This window comes from Felis catus, chromosome A1 (assembly GCF_018350175.1).
Source record: "Felis catus isolate Fca126 chromosome A1, F.catus_Fca126_mat1.0, whole genome shotgun sequence".
Lineage (NCBI taxonomy): Eukaryota > Metazoa > Chordata > Mammalia > Carnivora > Felidae > Felis > Felis catus.
The window spans coordinates 6084647-6105584 of NC_058368.1; the positions used below are offsets into that span (position 1 = coordinate 6084647).

Consider the following 20938-nt stretch of genomic DNA (forward strand, 5'->3'; position numbering starts at 1 on the left):
AGACGACCCCAAACCCTGATGTGTAGCCACCTCTGGACCTGCCTGCTCTCCCATCTCGAGAGTGTACTTTTGCTTTAGCTGCTATTTTTAAAAATTTTTTTTCATGTTTATTTTTGAGAAACAGAGTTGAGGGGGGGAGGGAGACACAGAATCGGAAGCGGGCTCCAGGCTGTCAGCAGAGGGCTTGAACCCACGAGCCGTGAGATCATGACCCGAGCCAAAGTCAGAGGCTTAACCCACTGAGCCACCCAGGCGCCCCTTGCTGTAGCTGCTATTAAACAGCTGCTTAAGAGTTTGGCTCTGAGTTCTTTCTTGGCCAAACTCAAGAACCCAGGCCAGGGAATGGCATTGACTGAGCTCAGAAAAGAGGGTGAGGAACAGTTTGACGGAAAAGGATTACTACTTCAGTTCTAGACGTGTTGGCTCTGAGGTTCCAAAGAGGCAGCCTGGTAGACATTAACCAAAGCAGCCACAAATATGATCCTAGCGGGGCGCCTGGGTGGCTCAGTCAGTTTAAGCGTCTGGCTCTTGGTTTCGGCCCAGGTCACGATGTTTGTGAGTTCGAGCCCCGCATCAGGCTCTGTGCTGACCGTGCAGAGCCTGCTTAGGATTCTCTCTCTCCCCCTCTCCTCTGCCCCTCCCCTGCTCACACTGTCTCTGTCTCTCTCAAAAATAAACAAACTTAAAAAAAAACGTGGTCCTAGAATTCAGGAGAATGTTCTGAGCTAGAGATAGAGATGTGTGTGAGGAATTCACATAGTGGGCCTTAGGCTATCCTCAGAAAGGCCTTTGTGAAAGACGGACCCTTAGCTGGCGTCTAGGCACTTGATTTGGGGAGTGTTTCCACCATCCCCCTACTGAAAGAAGTGTCTCAACGTGCCTAAACCGCAAATAATGTGGTTCATGCTGAACACTTGCTTTCCTTCTGGGAGTCTGGGATTTTGGTACATGCCAGGCAGAGGTGCCTACATGACCGGCCCCCAATAAAAATCTTGGGCACTGAGTCTGTAATGAGCTTCCTTAACAACAACACTTCTTCCATGTCCCATTTGGTGCTGGAGGAATGTGTGTCTTGTAGGACTGCACTGGGATAGGACTCTTGGAAGCTTGACTGGTTTCATCCAGACTTCACCCCATGTCCCTTTGCCCTTTGTCTCCTTTCCTTATAATAAATCTTAGCTGTGAGCACAACTATATACTCAGTCCCATGAGTCCTAGCCAACCACTGACCTGGAGGTGGTCTTGGGATCTTCAAACAGAGAGTTATCAGGAACATTAGGTGCTTCAATGATGGGACTGAAAATATAATTAAACCGCTCCCAATCTACGTGCTTGTGCTGGACTGGCCACGTGACCTGACCGCAACTGATCAGAGTGGAATGGTCACTCTGCATCACCCTTTGGACAAAAATGAAGAAGCCTCCTTCCTATTGTAAAACACACTGTCTGAAAGGCAGCAAAGGGACAATGGCAACATTCAAAGGAAGATTAAAGAAAGCCCCCAAACCACACCAGAAGTAAAATCTATTTAGCTAAGCAATAGAAGCATCCTTTTAACAAAATACTGAAAGAAAGAAAGAAAGAAAGAAAGAAAGAAAGAAAGAAAGAAAGAAAGAACAAAAGAAAGAAAGAAGGAAAAGAAAAGAAAAGAAAAGAAAAGAAAAGAAAAAAGAGAAAGAAAAGGAAAGAAAAGAAAAAAGAGAAAAGAAAGAAAGAGAAAAAAAAGGAAGGAAACAAAGAAAAAAGAGAAAAGAAAGAAAAGGAAAGAAAAGGAAAGAAAGAAAGAAAGAAAGAAAGAAAGAAAGAAAGAAAGAAAGAAAGAAAGAAAGAAAGAAAGAAAGAAAGAAAATAAAAGACAGAAAAAAAGAAAGAAAAAGAAAAGCCCTAAAGGTGTTGTAAGGGTCATGACTATTCCCTCTAGTAAATCAAGAACAATACAAGACTTGTGGTGTTTGAGACGAGACCCCAAATGAAACTGTTAAGGAGCTTTTAAGGAGTTTTAAGGAGCTTTTTAAGGAGTTTTAAGGCACTTGTCCAAAAAGCCCCTAACCTATTGTACAGAGACCTGTTCAACATCATGGCAGTTCCTGAACCAAGGATTCACATCAAAGTGCTAAGATCAAAACTGTTCACTAGCATCCTCTCAAACCTTCGAGCCCCTGCCACTCACCCCCACCACCAGTACGGAAATTCTCGCTGGATATCTTTCTGAAAGTGGCCCTAATTCAGGATTAGGCCAGCCAAATTGGCTGACCAAACAACTTAGTCTACATCCAGATAAGAGAGTCAACAAAGAGATGCTTACAAGTCTCATTATTTCTATCATTCATCCTTCTAAGCTTGCTCAGCAAGATGTGTGCACATTCTATACTAGTAATCAGTGTAATCAGTGACGCTTCTTTCCCCCTTTTTTGTTTGATCTTTATTCCACTTCACTCTATCAGGTAGATAGGAGCCACATTTACCATTTATCCCATAAGCTGGATGGTAAGAAGTCACAATGAATCAAATCCAATCTAATGGAGGGGTGCCTGGGTGGCTCAGTCGGTTAAGCGTCCGACTTCAGCTCAGGTCATGATCTCGTGGTCCATGAGTTCGAGCCCCGCGTCGGGCTCTGTGCTGACCGCTCAGAGCCTGGAGCCTGTTTCAGATTCTGTGTCTCCCTCTCTCTCTGACCCTCCCCCATTCATGCTCTGTCTCTGTCTCAAAAATAAATAAATGTTAAAAAAAAAAATTAAAAAAAATCCAATCTAATGGAAGAGTGGACACCATCCAGTTCACTATTATGAATCTGAACTCCTAAGAGTGGCTAAATTGTGTCACCTCACAGTACAGAAGCTGTAAATGAATTTGTATCGTTTCCCATCGGGGAGAATGTGAAAATGTTTTGCAACTGCACAGAAGACAGTTGGATTCTGGTTATAAACAGGGGCATTTTTGAGGTTAAATGTGTGAGAAGGAAGTGTACATATATACTAGGCAACCAAGAGGTTACACTTTTCAAACAAGACATTAATACAATAGAGGAAAAATACACGTGAAAGCTTTACTTTGGAGAAGATATGTGATTACGCTACTAAAAAAAGGGGGGCGGTTAAGAAAAAGAAAAGTATAGAGGCCAACTCAGACTCTTCAGAGATTTAATGCTCAAAATAAATTTAAAAAAACTTGCTGAAAGTAATTGAAGATCCCTAATTATTCTCAGGGCAGATATGTTCAGGACCTAACACCTCCATAGTCACTGAAAAGAACTCACAACCTGCCTGTAGACATTGAGGAAAACAGTCACCACTGACACTTACAGTCACGTCCTGTGGAACATGGAACATTTGGCGTTCTTGGTGACAGATGGCTTGCTGGGCAATCATCTTCTGTATTAACAGGTACCCCAGCTCTCTGACCTCCAACGTCCCACAGGATTGAGGAAGAGACCCCAGAGGAGCTTGCTGCCACTGCAAAGGGAAGAAGAACTGCCCACGTATGTGGAGTACTATTTCCACACAACGTCTTCCTCCTCTGGCCAGACGTTATTCAGATGGAGAGGCGCAGGAAGATTGGAAATTCACTGGAAGTTCTTGTCCAGGAGTAGTATTTGTGAAAATGCCTCAGACTCAACTTATTAACTACGATCCTTCACACAGGGTCTTCAGGTCCCATCTCTTTTCTGGATCCATCCTCACAATACAGATCCCGCTTTATAACTTTCAGGAGCAGTCCTCCCGTTGTTTGCGGACCAAGCATTTCTGCTTTTCCAGAATGCAGTTGAGGGGGAAAAGCACAAGCTTGGGAGGCCAACGGTCCTGTGTGTGACTCTGAACTCTGCTACTCACTACGTGAAGTGGCAATAATACTTCAAGATCTTGGGAGGCTTAAATTATAAATTCACGTCAAAAACTGAAAGGAAAATAACCACAGGGCAAATAAAAGGTAGTCAAGTACAGGTCAATGCTACTTGAAACTATACACATCTGGGATACAAGAGGGAAAGCAGGTGGGGGGCTGACAGTTTTGAAATACAAGTTTGCAAGGCAGCCACACTATAAAGAATAAGCTCTAAGGACACAACATGGAGCACAATATTCAAATGAAGCGTTTCAAACTATTTGTTCCTTTCTATATTGGAACCATAAGGCATGCAATCATTGCTAAATAGAGGCTATAAATAGATAAAGAGCCTTTGTATTTGTCATCAGCTTTGTTTACTGGGAAATGAATGAAAATATTACAGAAAACACTCCTTTGTTCCCGACTAGGATACCAATTTACAAAATACATGAAGCCTGCTGCTTAGCGGGAATTTTCCATAAACTGTACAATGTAGTTCTATGTCAAATGCCGATTTGGGGTCCCTTCAATGCTGGTCCTACCATGTCTTGCAAAGGACTAAGTCAAAGAATCAACGTGCTTGTATTTTTTCCTTTATCCCTACTTTTTTTCATTTCCCCCTTTCTTTGTTCTCCTCTTGATTTTCCTAACTGATCAAGCCAGGGAAGGTAGAATTTCCTGAAGAATATTCCACATGAGCAAAAAATGCTGGATTTCGTCTCTGGTCATACTGGGAACAAACGGTATCACTGAAACGAGGGAGAGGTGCATATTTAAGATAAATGTCTACAGTGGCATAGCTTGTAACACCTCTCTCTCTTCTATTCGGGTGATTTTCCATCTGTGAATCTATCACTCTCCCACTTCATACTGAACAAGAAACCAAATAATGTCCTTTTTCCCCAACATTTTTATTCTCTTCTCTCTCTTTCCAGTTTCACTGCCATCACGCTAGGTTAGCTAGTAACTGAGGATGATGATAACGGATGACAAAAATGACCACAGTGGTTCCTTTACTAAGGTTTCTTTGCTTCCCCTCTCTCTCTACTCCACTGTGTTATGAACACTACACCACACCAATTTTCCTGAAACGTGAAAAATGATCTTACCACTCGCCACTAAATTCACCAAGAGACACCAAAAGTTTGTAAGGTGAAGTAAAATTCCTTAGTCTGGCATTTAAAGCATTCAAACCTCCCAGCCCCATGATTGACCTACATAAACCATTTACTCCAAACAAAGTCATGACTCTTACTAAAAGCTTTCCCTCCAGGTGTTAAATGCACTCGCTGAAAACTCCCGTGTATGCATCTTACCTGATGAATATAGTTACTTAATCAGAAGGAAAAACAATCTCGAGATACACGTAAATCTTCCCGAATCTGCTCCTGAGGAATTCGTTCTTGTGGTTTTCCCCAAGCAGTATCACCACAGGAAAACTGTGTCATATATTCATTTAATTCAGTAACTCATTAAATGTTCTCTTCCTATGAAGATGGGGACTCTGTCCTCAGCTGAATCCTCAGCACCTGTAACACTGTCTGACACCTTGTAGGTGTGAAATTTTTCTTTTTTTGAAAAATAAATCACAGGGGACCAAGAGAAAAGAAGTTCACATACAGCTTTGTTTTAATATTTATTGGTAGAAATAGATCTTCAATGCATACTTCGTGTTCATATAAATTCCACATTCTCTTAAGGGTTTTTTGTTTTGTATTATTTGGAGTTTTTGGCCTCCAAGTAAACTTAACACATTATCTATGCATTTGATTCTTCATAGACATTTTTTTTTTTTTAGATTTTAAAAGTAAATTTGAGAAACCATGCATATTTGTATACCTTACTTAATATAATCCAAAGAATTGTTTGCACATTCAAACAAGTCACAAAAAGGCCGAACTCAAGTTAAATAATCTATATGTACTAAAATGTCCATGTTCCATTTCTGAGTAAAGAAATACTTGTTCAGTATTACATATTGCTTGCTGTCTAGTAAGATTGTCAGAGACGCTTCAGTAAATTATCTCTATTTTTAAATATCTACTTCCTCCCAGAGATGATCCTGTAAATGTTACACATTGTGCCATATGCAGTAATAGCCCAAAAGCTTAAATAAGAACCAAACTGGTAGTTTTTAGACGGAATATTTTACCCTTAAAATTATATATCTATATATACATATATGGTATGCTGCATATTAAATTTAACATTTCAAGTAACTTAAATATATAGAGCAAACATTCAGCCAAACACTCGCTCATGAAAAGATATCGTCCTTACAATAAAAAGTTAACAAAAGGCTTATTTAGACACCATTGTCTGGACATGGCACTAAGCCTATGGAAGCTGAAAGTCCACATAAAGTCTGCTGTGCTATTAAGAAAAGGAAGATTGATTGTTAACCTACTGAATTGTGCAGGTACAAAAGTGCTTAGCATGACGAAATTACCAAAATAAGAACATTTTAAAGATTATTTGGTTCTAGCAATATTGACTATTCTGTACTCGTCGATAATTTAACATTTGCCATTTTAAGTTTTATATAAATTTTCTTTTTAACAAGTTAAAAAAGCACACAAAAAATAGTGCAAACTATAATAATCTGTTCTTTTTCATCCTGGTTAGCTCATCACAAAGAATTCAACAAAAGGGTGCTTAAATACTCAGCTCTACTAAAATGTACTATTTGAACAGACCCAACGCTTCACCCATTGTTTGCTATGCTGGACCCTAGAACAGGCTGCCGACAGATGGGGCAAGTGCAATTCTCTGAGAGCCAGCGGTCAATACAATGAATGTGAAATTCGTGCATGCAAGGTAATTGCCTGAGCTTGTTTCCAGTCACATAGTCACTGATGCAAACACTACAGATTTTGCCTAGGTCACTATCGATACTGCTATGCTCATAGTTCCGGGTGGAAAGATTGTCAATCTGCTCTTTGGTTAAACCACGTATGTGATCCTCGTCATCACCTTCATTTAGTAAAAAGAAATGAGCAAGGCGAAGGATAGGTAGTGTTCCAGTTTCAACTAAGTTATTTGAATTTCGCGACTGCCGGCCACCTCTGCTATCACTGTTTCGGGCGGGAGGCTGGGGAGTCTCGTTTTCACCACGCATTTCCGAGCTGTCTTCTCGGGCCCGCCTGCTTTGAGAGGAACCTTCACTGTGCTGGCTGATGTCATTAACTGCACCTACGGTGCTCAGATCTGAGTGCCTCTCTGGTAAATGCTGACCATGTCTCGGAACCTCTGACTCAGATTCGGCCTCCATTAAAGAACTCAATTCTCCAAATCCAGTCATGATCTGCCTTAAAATGGACCGAAGAGCCACTGATGACGGTTCCACAAGCTCGTTCTCAGAAATCCTCCGAAGAGGAACTGTGATAGTGCTAACATAGGTTTGAACACCTGACCGCTCTAAACGAGAAATAGTTCGGCGAAAGCCCCCACTATTGCTTTCGATAGTGACTGTATTTTCCGCTAGCCCTACCCTAGATCGAGTTCGACTTGCAATACTATCCCGATCTCTGTTTTCTCCAGGACGAATCCTTCTCACTTGGAGGTCCAGTGTGATTGTCGGATGTCGTCGTGTAGCAGTTGAAGATCTGCTAGATTCTTCTCCTTCCTCTACTGTTATTCTTGACACAAGTCTTGAGTTAGAGAATGGAGCATAGGCAGTACCTCTACGTTCCCTATCCTGCTCTAAAAAGACACGCGTTATACCTCTCCTCCTAACAGACCTTCTGACGTTTTGCTGTAAAGGTCTACTTTCTCTCTGTGAGTTACGATAAACAGTGCCACTTTGTCTCTGAATTGGCGAGCGGCTTCGACTGCTGAAAGCAGGCCGTAATCTTATTGGCTCTAATCTTTGGTTTGTATTCCTCACTGTAACATTAGTTCTAGCCCCATTTTCCCAAACATGTGCTGCTCCAAACCGTTGCCCCTCCCTCTGCCTGAGTTCACTACCACCCAACTGGTTTGCATGACTACCGAAATCAGCACGCGGAGCTCTCGTTCTAGGAATGCCAACTGCTCCCCCAATGCCATTTCTTAATCTTCCCAATGTTGAGAAAGATCCTTCTGCTGAATTCTGCCCCCTTGAACCGAGCCTAGTCCTTGGGATGTTGGAGCTACTACCACTGTGATTCATGGAGGTTTGGCTTCGCGTTCGCCTAGCCACAGGACTGGCTGACCTCTGTTGCCTATTTGTAGTACGATCCCTGCCAAAATCTGAAAGTGGAATGCCTGTCTGATCTTCGCCATGAATTTCAATTTCTCTATTCTCATGATTTATATGGATTTCCAGACTAAACCGAAACTCTCCACTGTTTGGGTTTGTTCGACTCACAGCTCTCCAAGTTTGGTTCCCATTTTGTCCACTTCGGGTCGCGTTTCCCGTGCGTCGAAACGTGTTCAACCATTCTAGCAGAGAATCTTCGTTTGAACTTTCTCTAGGGACTTCTGAGTCTGGAAAGCAAAGCAAATCAACTTAAGATCAATTCCTAAAATCTATCTTTAGACTTTTATTAAAGCTTACAAGATAAATTTATTAAATTCAATAATATTTAAGAACATCTATGCATTTTAGTGAATGAAAATGGCAGAAAGTTGGAATTTCTAAAAGAAAAGTATATACTAGATGCACATTATAATACATTCTGATGTATTATAAAACTATAAATACTGTTTATGCAAAGCTCTGAAGAAATCCTCATTCTTACTTTCTCTATGCCCATTACTGGCAAAATATTCAGCCAAATGAGGAGGCGCCTGGATGGCTCAGTCAGTTAAGTGCTTGACTCTTGATTTCAGCTTAGGTCATGATCTCACCATTCGTGAGTTCAAGCCCTGTGTCAGGCTCTGTGCTGACAGCACGGAGCCTGCTTGGGATTCTCTGTCTCCCTCTTTCTTGGCCCTTCCACCCGCCTGCATACTCAATCTCTCCCAAAGATAAATAAATATTTTAAAAAACTAAAGCAGATGAGAAATACAGCCAATACTAAAACAGTACATTTAAATTGCTTTAGCCATATGGTAAAATCAGTAAAATATAGTGGCAAAACTTATATATAATTCATTGTGAATGGGATTCTTCTGGTAAAGGGAAGTCAACATTTTACAGCTAGAGGTATTTTCATGACCTCAGAAATTTTATCCTATTTCTCAGGAACTGCCAAAAATGTACACTTTAAGAAATGTGCCTTTCTGAATACATATTAGCACTACATTATGTCTTTATGTGAAGCTGGGAAACTTTAGGCATGCTACCTAAGTTCTCTATGACTGTACCCTTATTTGTAACTTGGAGATAATAAAAGTATAAATGTCATAGGATTATCATGGGAATAAAATACTGGATACAAAATGATTAGCACAATACCTGGCATATAGGAAGCATTTAATAAATGTTAGCCATTATGAATATTTTCTGTTCATTTAGAATGTAAGCTCCAGGAAGATGAAGAGTTTTATCTTGTCTTATTTACCGTTAAATCCCCACCTCTACAACAGTATCCGGTACAAATCAGACTCTCTCAATTAATGTTGAATGAATCAAGTTAGAAAAAATGTGCCCCTGATAAACTTCCATAACACTGCTACTACGGGAAGCTTAAGTTTTCCATTTTTAACCAGTGGATTATATAAAGGGAAAAAGTCAATGAAAATCATTCTAATGCACATGAACTATACAGACTTTAACCTTTAAGTTTATTCTACACGAAAATGGCCGTTAAATGAGATGGCTTTGATTTCGTTTCAATCTCTTATAAAAATTTCTTGTAAAAACCATTTTTAAATATTAAAGTTAAAGCTATTAATCAACTGCTGGTGTCAATAAAATAAACCACCTTTAGCCATATCTAAAAGATACAAGCTATTTTACATGTGGTAAGTACATTTTCCATTAAAACATAGTAAAAGGACCAGCATTACCAGCTATAGCAATATGGTATAACTTCCGTATCTACATATACAGAAAAAAAAAGGAAATCCAATTTCCATTTTAATTTGGAAAGAGACAGGAGTAAAAGGCAGATAAAAAACACGCTAAAAGCAACTTCCATCTTCAGTTCCTAGAACGTATGATGATGGTGTGCGTAAAAGAGTTCACTAATAATCTAATGAGAACCGTCCTGCCCTACGCCTTTTACAAATGCACTGTAATGGTCACGTGAACAGCCTGGCCGTTGGGTGCAGCCATGTGACTAGGTTCTCATCAGTGGAATAGGAGTGAAAGTGATAGATCTCACTTTCAGACTGGTGCCTGGACCTCTTTCTGGAACCTAGACCTGCCAGCTAGAACCTAGATGTGGTTGTGACTTAGCTGGATCACGTACACAATATCCTGGAGCAGCAGCGTCCAGTGAAACTTTTAATATGCAAATATGAAAATATGCAGCAGTGGAAATTTCTACGTCTGTCCTGCCCAATACAGAAGTCACTAACCATATGTGACTACCGAGCACTTCAATGTGGCTAACAGGAGTGAAAAGCTGAATTTTAAATGTTATTTAATTTTACTTAAGTTTAAATGGTCACAGAGGACTAGTAGCTCCTGTACTGGATGGTACAGTGATAGAACTACTCTGCTGGCTGGGTTCCAAGAGGATTCATGGAGTAAAGCTTGCCTATCTGCCCTGGACTGTTAACAGGAAAAGAAACTTGTATCTCACTGAGCCGCTGCATTTTTGAGTTTTTAATCGTCTTTGCTCTAATACAATAATCTTAATATGTGAAATGACTTAAAAAAAAGTGAAACTACCAATAATGAATACTTCTGGGGGAGGAAGTAGAACTGGTAAGAGGTACATTGAGTTGGCTTTACTTTTAATTCTATACACTTCTGTTTAGTTTGAAATTTTTTTCACTTTATGTTTTATAAGAACTTTTTATGACTTAGTGTTTGTTCAGTAACACGACAAACACAAAAATAATAAAACTAACAATAAAGACACGTTTTCTCAATCTTTCTGTATTGCTCTGTAGAAAATTTTAGAAGCTAAGTTTAGTTACATTACTTTAAAAGAAGTAGTGTGTGCATTCTAAGATTAAAAAGAATTATGCTGGTAATTAACTTCATTGTATACTATTTTACATACATGAGCTCCCCAAGGGCAATCTGTGTGTGTAAAAGGTCTTTGTATTCAACCCCTGTCCTATACTGCCTAACTAGGCTGCTTTGCACATGATGGGTAAATACTATCTGAATGAGTACCACATTAAAACTGGAAAACATTAAAAACAAAAGTACTGTCCAAGATCTAGTAAGTTCATGTCTGCCACTGCTCTAATTAAACCTGTTCCTAATGGAAAGGAGTCCACAGTACCTCTGGTATCTGTCCCACTTCTCAAGTCAGGCTGAGATGCTCTTTGTTCCTTGACTCCATCTAATCGCTGCTGTAGTTCTTCTGATGTTATTTCTCCTAAAAACGATAAAAAATTGCTCAGTGAAACTAAATACCTTAAATGATTGTTTTATGAGAACTCGTGAAGGGTAAGACTAATAATCTTTAGCGATCTGCAAAAGACATTCTGTTATTTTCATGGTCTGTTACATTGAAAGACAGTTAAAAATATTTAATTGATGCAAGTATACATTATTTTGGTTGTATTTTATTAAAATAAAAATAGGATTTAATTTGAATACTTTTTTAAAAATCCTCTCAGTTGATACACTTAGGAATCTAGAAGCCCTAATTCGTAGATTTTTATTAGAGTTAAGAGGAATTTAAAGGGAAGTATTTCTAGGAAAAACTCTGAATCTTTATCTGCTTGAATGTTACCTCAACAGGTCATTATATCAGTCATCAATATACAGTGTGCAAATATACAATATACAAATATATCCTGTACAAACATACAAGTTTCAATTAGTTCATTTCTGAAATAAATTTGTAAAAAACTTATGGAACACACTAGACTTTTTTTTTTTATTTTTTTTTATTTTTTCAACGTTTTTTATTTATTTTTGGGACAGAGAGAGACAGAGCATGAACGGGGGAGGGGCAGAGAGAGAGGGAGACACAGAACCGGAAACAGGCTCCAGGCTCCGAGCCATCAGCCCAGAGCCCGACGCGGGGCTCGAACTCACGGACTGCGAGATCGTGACCTGGCTGAAGTCGGACGCTTAACCGACTGCGCCACCCAGGCGCCCCCACACTAGACTTTTGAAGCATTATTAATTCAGCTAAGTAAATAAATAAAATTATAACACCTCATATTAGTTTTTTTTTTTTTTAATGTTCATTTATTTTTGAGAGAGAGAGACAGAGACCAAGCGGGGGAGGGGCAGAGAGAGAGTAGACACAGAATGTGAAGCAGGCTCCAGGCTCTGAGTTGTCAGCACAGAGCCCGACACGGGGCTCCAACTCACAGACCACGAGATTGTTACCTGAGCCAAAGTTGGACACTCAACCAACGGTGCCACCCAGGCGCCCCAGAACTGGGTTTTAAAAAATATCTAATTTACAACTATTACTTAAAAGAGAAACAGGGCCATATATGTAAAAAATTGACACTATTATGTACATTTGTGAGCTCCATGTCTAAGATTCATACTTATCAAAAAGAGAAGCCAGTGATTTTCTGTTTTGTCATATTACAAGGTTCTTAAATTCACAAAAATAGTGCCTTATATTTTGGGAGAGGGAAGAAGGGGGGGAAAAACCCTCCTTATTTTGAAACTCCTCCTTACTATAATAAAAAAAGGTGTCTCCTCTTTTACCCATATCTTACCAGGGGTGCCTAAAAGATTGTGGTCTCTCATTAGCCTGTAATCTTCATCATTGAGTTCATTAATAAACTGGTAATAGGCTTCTTCTCTGTGGAGACGCTCTTGCTGCCATCTTCTCTCACTTTCACGAAGATTATGGTCTTGAGATGAGGCTTCTTCACTACCATCGTCCGATCTCGATCTAGACGGATTCATACTGAGATTCCTGGCTTTCTGTTCAAACAAGATGTACAAGATCCAGGCTGTTAGTCATGGACTACACAGAGCTTCGTGTTTTTGACTTACAGTCTCTTTGCTTTCAGTTTAAATTTCGTCCTCTGCTCATATATTTCATATGCCAAATCTCGCAGTGAAGAACTCACACATGAAACGAAAAGCAGCTTCTAGGAGACAGAACACAACTGGACCTACTTCTTTGCTTAAAGCCGCTACTTAAAGCAGACTGGACTTGGTCTTACCACGCATTTCTCACAGCTGAACCCCAAAGTGCTTCTCTCATTTTTCTGCCTCCTTCACTCTCTGATAAAGTTGATCTAAAACCCTCACGGATAGTTCGAGTATCTGGGTACTTCATGTGAGCATACAAAACATAAGCTGAATTATGCACTTTATGTATGATTTTAAATTGTTTTTTACTTAGTAAGCACAGAGCTATTGGGAGGCTATCGTTTACATTTATTTCCAGCAAAGGTATTCTCCCCCAAATACAACTCACATTATGTAATATTACCCTCCGTTGCACTTTGTTAGGTAAAAAATAATTTGGCCTACTGTATCTACTGAACAGACTTGGCGGCTGGTCTCTTAAACCTAACAGGAAACGCCACACACTTGCTCTGAGGACTGTGAATGTCTATCAGAGCACCCTGTGTCTCCCCAAAGCAAACCTCATCCTCAGGCCTGGTTAGTCCCAGAGGTTTCTGAGTGCCCGTGAAACTTCCTGACCTTGCCTAGGCAAACCCTATTTTTTTTTTTTTTTTAATGCTTTATTTATTTTTGAGACCGAGAGAGACAGAGCATGAACGGGGCAGGGGCAGAGAGAGAGGGAGACACAGAATCGGAAGCAGGCTCCAGGCTCCGAGCCATCAGCCCAGAGCCTGACGCGGGGCTCGAACTCACGGACCGCGAGATCGTGACCTGAGCTGAAGTCGTCTGCTTAACCGACTGAGCCACCCAGGCGCCCCAAACCCTATTTTTTTTTAATTATACTCAAGTGTCATTCCTTAGAGGCTTACTTTCACACAGAAGAGAAACCAGTGAGGAAAATTACTTGTTTCACAAATATCTTAGAATTTCTTAAACGCATCTATTTAGCAAGTCAACGGCTGTCACATGGGAAGGCACATCAAACTCATTTGAGGAAATTCTTAAAAATAAAGATGCCCTAGATCTCATCTCGAATATCAGATCAGAATTTTCCAAGGTAGGGCCCAGGTCTACCTTTAAAAGCTAATTTGGGTGTGCTGTGGAAGGAAATAAACTATTCCTTGACAATTTCTAGGTGTCAATAAAGGGTGTGCGTGATTATAGCACATGACATAATGGAGGCTGGAGGATCAAATAACTAGGTGACCAGAGAAGCAACGGCTGCGCCTCTGACTCAGTGTTTAATAAGCAAATACTTTAAATACAAAGTAAATTAGTCTACAAGTCTGAACTATGTGTAAGTATCCAGTTTCATGTACATTCTAACATTAAGTTCCAAATTTGGGGATTTTATTACAGTGACTATTATGTCCCTTTTTAAAGGAAAGATCGAATGACACTACCCAATCAAAAGCAAATTAACGTTACTAGAAACTCAAGGTTTGTTTCCATTTTCAGAATAATCACAAGGCCATCATTAGCAAAGAGCACGTGTGCTAGGGAGAGCAGTAATAAAATTTTTGTACTAAACATTTAAAAAATTTGAAACCCATCATAAAAACCAAGCTACCCTGATAATCACTCAAAACTTTAAGAGCTTCTGCTCGCAGGTAATTTTCTTGTACGATTAACCACAACTAAACGAAGTGAATACCTTATTTTCCTTTCAACATGCTTTCAATACACGCAGGGGTGTCCATCCTTCCATTGTTTGTGCTTTTTTGGAGCGCTGCCCATCTGGAGCAATAAGAGAGAATTCAATCATTCAATAAATGGTCTCTTTGAAGGACGGGAATGGCTAACAAAGTCAAAGCTCTGCTGCAAAGTCAAAGCAAAACCTTCAGTGGATCCTGTTAGACGCTCGCCTAGAAAATCAGATCCCCCAAACAATTAGGTCATTAAAACCCCCCGCTAGGCCCTTTTCTCTCCCGCAACAGAAACTAGGCCTTCCCTCCTACACGGCCACAGCTCCCGGGATCACAACTCCCCTCTCAAAGGCCTTCCTTCCCACCCTGCTCCCATTCAGATGTTACCAGGGTCAGGTGTCTTCAGTTTACTTCTGAGCCTTCACTTTCTTGCCACCCCCGCCCTCCGTCCCGCTACTGGTTCCTTTCCTGGCCGTTGCGACGCAAGCTCGCGCCGGGGTACGGTTCGCGGTACAGTAAACAAACCGGGCTCAGGGGCCCAACCAACCTCTTCCCTACCGAGCCTCAAGGAACGCTTCCCTTAGCGACCTGGATTCCCACAGGGAGGCAGGTGACAGACGGTGCATCTGAGCCAATCACCAGTTAGGGGAGGGCATTGAGAGAGCAGTTAACCAATCGGAGGAGAGACGGGGGCCAAGGAGGGCTTGCTTTCCTGAGCGTCTCCCGGAAGTAGTGGCCGACCCGCAGCCTTTCCCCCAGCTCACCTCGCCAGAAGCTGGGCAGTCCTCCTGCCCTGAGGAAAGTTCGCGGCGGGCGGCGCTCCTCTCGGGTCCTGGAAGGTTGTGACCGACGGGCGTGGGCGAGAGGGGCTTGTCTCCGGAGGCCGCTGCACCCTCTAATCGTCTACTGAAGGGAGAAGTCGGAAGCCCGTGCAGCAGCTTGGGGTCGTCCAGATGACGGGGAGGCTCTAGAGGAGGGACACAGGCCCTGGCCCTTCTTTCCCCGCTGCCAGGTCCCTCCTCGGACAAGCGCAGACGCTGCCCCGCCGGCTGGACGCTCGCTGGTGCGACTGAAAATTGTGTCCGGCGGGATCTAGGATGCTAGCGTTCCGCGCGTTCCGCCCCGTCAGGGCTCGCGGCCGGGACTGGTTGTCCCAGGGCCTCCTTCTAGAGTCCAAGTACGGGGCCGCTCAGCGCTCCTGCAGCCTTATAGTCCCAGGGACACATCCTGATTTCCACCCTTGGGAAATAGTAGCACCTACTCTGTGCCTTGTTGTGGCTCGTTTACGGAGCCTGGCTACAGATTGCAACCCAGCAGTCTGTTCTTGTCCCTTTACTGCCCCGGTAGCACGTAACTAATCAGCCAGGCTCTTCTCTTTATTGCTCACTGGCACCTGGAAACTACCAACCCTGATCATTCTAAAGTGCTTTTATCTGTGTTTCTTCACTTTCCTGCCAGGAATGCACTTGGAAACTCCCTGCATTCATGTCTCTAGCTTTAATGCTGAGATGTGACACTTACCCAAACTCACTTCACCGTTAATTAAGCCCTTGACTGGGACTCTGCCCAGCCTGGTGTAGGCTCCTTTCCTGACCTCCCTACCATCCAGAAGGCTTAACCATTGCACAGTGCTCACACTGCTATTATTCTTCATTCGTTTGTTCATTAACTCATTCACTCATTCCTGCCTTAACTTTTTCGAAAGTTTATTTATTTAAAAAATATCTTTTTTAATGTTTATTTTTGAGACAGAGAGAGACAGAGCATGAAGGGGGAGGGGCAGAGAGAGAGGGAGACCCAGAATCGGAAGCAGGCTTCAGGCTCTGAGCCGGCAGCCCAGAGCCCACGCGGGGCTCGAACTCACGGACTGCAAGATGGTGACCTGAGCTGAAGTCGGACGCTTAACCGACTGAGGCACCCAGGCACCCCGAAAGTTTATTTATTTTGAGAGAGCGCACGTGTGCACAAGGGAGGGGCAGAGAGGGAGAGAGAGAATCCCAAGTAGGCTCTGCGCTGTCAGCGCAGATCCTGCCTCCGGACTCGATCTTGAGAACGGTGAGATCATGACCTGAGCCAAAATCAAGGGTCAGATGCTCAACAGACTGCGTGCCCTTTGCCACCCAGGTGCCCCTTGCCTTAACTTTTGAGGAGCTAGCCTATCCCTACCATTAGGCTTAGTGCCTGTGAAGAAGATGTATAGTCTTAAGCATGGGTGAGTTATTGCTTTAGTAGGGGTAAATGGGCCAAGTCACGAAAAAAAATCATATTGTTACAGATACTAAAATGGAAATACATAAACAGCGACGTCTACCAGGCCCTTTGGGATATGTCTGCTGCATACCTCTATAGACCAATCTCTTCTTGGCATCCCAGAACTACTTGAAGTTCCTCAACAATCCTCTGGGAACTCCCAAGCAACACCCAAACCCACTTTTACCTAATTTCCTTTCCCAAGACCCAGATCATATCTCATCCTCAAGGCACTTTATCTGAGACCTCTGAAGTAACGCCTCACTCCAGCATCCAGCCCAGTATTCACACATAAAACTAGACAGATGTCCCTTTGGGGGCTCCCGTAGCTCCCTCTGTATAACTCTACCTTAGCTTGTATTCATTTACTTAACAAATACTGGGTGCCGTTGTGCATTAGGTGCTAGTGATAACAGCAGGGAATAAGACAAACAAGGTCCTTGCCCTCCTTGTCAGTGAAAAAGCCACTGAGCAAATACGATGATTTTCTGTTAAATTATAGGTCTCCTCCATCTAAGAGTCTAAAATCCTTACGTTTGAACAAATGGTTTTATTCACTTTTATATCCCAGAATTTAGTGTAGCCCCTGACACGCTGTCCTTCGCTTACTGCATGGATGAGCAGAGAAAAATGCGAACTTTCTGCAAACAGGATTAATGCATGTTAGTACAATGACCTCAGAAATTGTGAGTTCAAGTTGGAGAAAGCCACATGTAAGACATCCACAGTTTAAGCAGAAGTCATTTTAAGTATCTATATGAGTTTTAAACAGTACTAATCCATCAAGTGCAAATACCTTCAAATGCTAAACTGAAAACACACACATACGTGTGTGTGTGTGTGTGTGTATACACATGTGTGTGTGTGTGTGTGTGTGTGTGTGTGTATAAAACCTAAGAGTCAAAAAATGTAAAATCCTATCAAGTGATTTAGCTGGTGGAAACTGCAGATTTTTGTGACCAAATGGGTAGTATATGTAACTTGAATCCAATACCTCACTTCAGTTTTTGTAGCCCAAGACAAAGTAACTCTAAAGGGAGACGCAATATGGTAATTGGGACAGAGAGATAAATCATTCTGGACACCTGCGTTCCAAGCCTCATACCCTGCCCAAATCTCTGGTCTAATGAATCTCTGTTTACCGGAATTGTACCTAGCCTCTTAGTGTGTATGCATCTTTTAAGTTCAGGACTTTTTACAATTAAGAATAAAAAGGTATTAAGAGAATTTAAACCATGACATTAAAAAGATCCTCTGTATATTTGGTGTCTTGAGTACTTACAATGGCAACCTTAATTAAAATTTAAAATGCAAAACTGAGTAGTTGAGTTAGACATCTAAGTTTCAGCTGAAATCTTGATGAGTTTGTGGACAGCATTGGAACAGCCACGAGAAATCCAGATTCGTCATAATCATTTTTATGGTGAACTTTAAAAATTATTCCTTAAGGATTCGGGAAGGCATTAGATGCAACACTTGAAGTACTTATGGAAGGAACATCTCTTACAGAACCAACCAAAAAGCTGCCACCTTCAAGGTTGCTTCTGGAAGTCCTGAGTCAAGAAGGTACTGCAGCAGTTGCTACAGTACAGCGATCTGGAAGCCAACAGCCGAAAGCCTCTGTCACCACCACCATCGGTTATCTCTTAACATCAGCAAAGCCAGTAACTGGGTGCTGAATCACTACTGCAGAAGATCCTCCCCTCTCTACAACCCCTTCACCATCAAGAGACACAGCCCAAGGCGGGTAGAAATACGGCCTCGGCTTTGGCTCAGTTTTCCACATCTTGGTGAATACATTTTAACTGGCAGAATGTAATTTGCATTAGAACTGCAGTCACAGAAAAGTCTGGGTAATGTCACTTTTAGCGTTCCAGCCTTTATGCAAGATGGTACACTAGCAGAAGGAAAGAATGGAGATTGAGGAAGGAGATCCAAAGCATCCAAAACTAGTCTCAACCTATCCAGTTAGGCCGGAGACTGTCTTCTAGGGGGTCATGCCCCCTAGAAATAGAGTCTGAGACAAGAATTCCTGTTCAGGTGATGTATTAGGGAAGTACTCTCTGGAGAAGGGAAGTGAAGGAAGCAGGATTGGCCAGGAGGATAAAGAAATAAGAATGAACCTCAGCTGATCCCAAAAATTCACCAGCAGGTGTTATCCAAGAAGGCCAGCCTTTTTGTACCTCCATGCCATTGGATGAGGTCTGCAGGGGCAGGAGAACCATTCTCTGGGGAAGGTGGCATCGTGAATTGTCATCCAACAGAGTGGCTGAAATATAGGTGCACTAGCCTATGAAGTGGATTTCGGCAGAGCCCAAAGAGAATTCACTGTAGTCGGCCCTTTGCAATGCTTAGATCACTAACTTTTCACGTTAAGTTACTCCATCCAAGCACGATTTTCCCAGACTTCTTATTTGTCACAATTTCTGGGAAATGTTATAAGAGGAGAGTAATAGGACAAACTAGTCTCCACTGCTGCAGCTGGTCTCAAGGCCATAACTGATACTCCTTATCTCCACGTCTACCACCCTTTCTAGATTCCCCTCCACCCCAGCTATCACTTCTGCTAGTATAGGTGGCTTGACTGATAGACTGACCCAGGCACTGTACCCTAGGAGGTTTAATACCCTGGTTATTATGCTGTGGTTGCTGCACTTACCTGTTTATAGTTACAACCAGACATGGGAATACCAAGAAACGCCCCAGTGGACCACCTCAGGCCAAGCACACTCTTCTCTGTCTCCATTATGTAGCGGCAGCCCCAAGTCCTGCTGATTTGTCAGTCTTATGGCATTAGGGACCCAAAGTGCCCAGAGAAGAAACATTGCTCTAAGTTTAGTGGGGCTCTTACAGTGCCCTCTGAAGGAAGCATCCCACGTCTGAGTATCAGGCTCTCTAGGCTAGCAGGGCCTCAAGTCGCAGAGACAGGAAACACAAAGTCTCCAAATGGATCACTGGGAGCCATGGTGAGCAGGCCACTCCTAGTTTTATCCCTTGGTCTCTGGACCCATGTATTCTACCTACTAGGGACCCTTGACCCATGTTATGGCCATTGATTGAAGAAGTGTATTGCATCCTGAAGAATACTGATCCAACCTCACGAGGTGTCGTTTCCAACCTGGAGCCTCAGCTATGCCTGCAACAGGCCATTGCTCCAGTCCATCAAGCTGACAGCTTCCAGCGGTGTGGTGTGTGGTATGTGTTACAACCAGGGGAGCCTCTGGTCAAGTGCCCGCCACCACACCATCTTGCTGTAAAGTACGCCCCTTGGTCAGCGGCAGCATTTTGTGACGTCCTGTGTCAGAATATCAGACCTCAATCTGAGGCAGTGTTCTGTCAGATTCCACGTCAGAGTCCTTGGATAGTGTGCTGGATGAAGTGCTGTGGGCACGAAAAGCAGACCCACCCTTAGAACACATGTCAAACCTAGTCAGGATGAAATGTCACTGTTTCCATGTCGGGCGGGCTCAGTGCAATCAACTTGCCACCCAGCGGCTGTGTGGCCTTCTTAGAAGCTCAGTACTGGTCTCTGCTGCTGACAGGTCAGACATTTAGTGGTGGACTAACTCTGTTGGCTTTGGAGAGAGAGTCCAAGTTGTTTGACCCATTCATCCCTCCATCTCTGCCACCATGGCTTCTCCATCCACCGGCCTGCTGTGTCAGAACTTGGGTGACCCCTGATGTAGGCTGACCAACATCTGCTGGCCTACTCATCCTGCTTGAGTTAGCACCTCTTCTGCAGTGGACACTGTCTAATGGGCATTATTTGCCATAAAAATCCTCACACTCTGTGCTCTCCCGTAGATCCAGCCATCTGTCTCCTCTCCAGCCTTCCCCAATCTTTTTTCTTCCAACCCCTGACCAATAAGCTAAGCTAACCTCTGTCACTGTAGAGTACCCCCTTACCCTGGCCACCTCTGTCTCCGAAGTCGATGACTGAATGCATTGCCTGAAACTCTGCCAACTGGGAAGATTTCCTTCTACCACTCTCTTTCAGAGCCGCCTCTGAGTGGGGCTAAATCACAGCAGCAGATATTTTCAGCTTGTATCCGGACCCAGGTGACCCATCCACGAACCAAGCTTGGGTTTTTCCTTCTGTGTCAAATGGTCACAGGGG

At 42.6% G+C, this 20938-nt stretch overlaps 1 protein-coding gene across 7 annotated transcripts in view; it reads right to left on the reverse strand.

Annotated features, from left to right (window-relative positions):
* The window catches only part of RNF6 (ring finger protein 6), a 33968-nt gene extending 18327 nt beyond the window's left edge, over positions 1–15641 (reverse strand). The window contains exons 1-7 of one of the 7 annotated variants that reach the window (XR_006589471.1): positions 14959–15112; positions 14580–14662; positions 12562–12772; positions 11154–11249; positions 8174–8292; positions 5142–5393; positions 3124–4574 (exon numbers count right to left, since the gene is read on the reverse strand). Coding sequence is in view for 6 of the 7 variants with exons in the window: in XM_011280889.4 (XP_011279191.1) it covers positions 6530–8292; positions 11154–11249; positions 12562–12754 (2052 nt within the window). In the remaining variant the exon portion in view is untranslated. The other 6 variants (XM_045044467.1, XM_045044430.1, XM_011280889.4 and 3 more) reach the window with 6 other exon arrangements.
* Positions 15642–20938: the final 5297 nt, after the last annotated feature.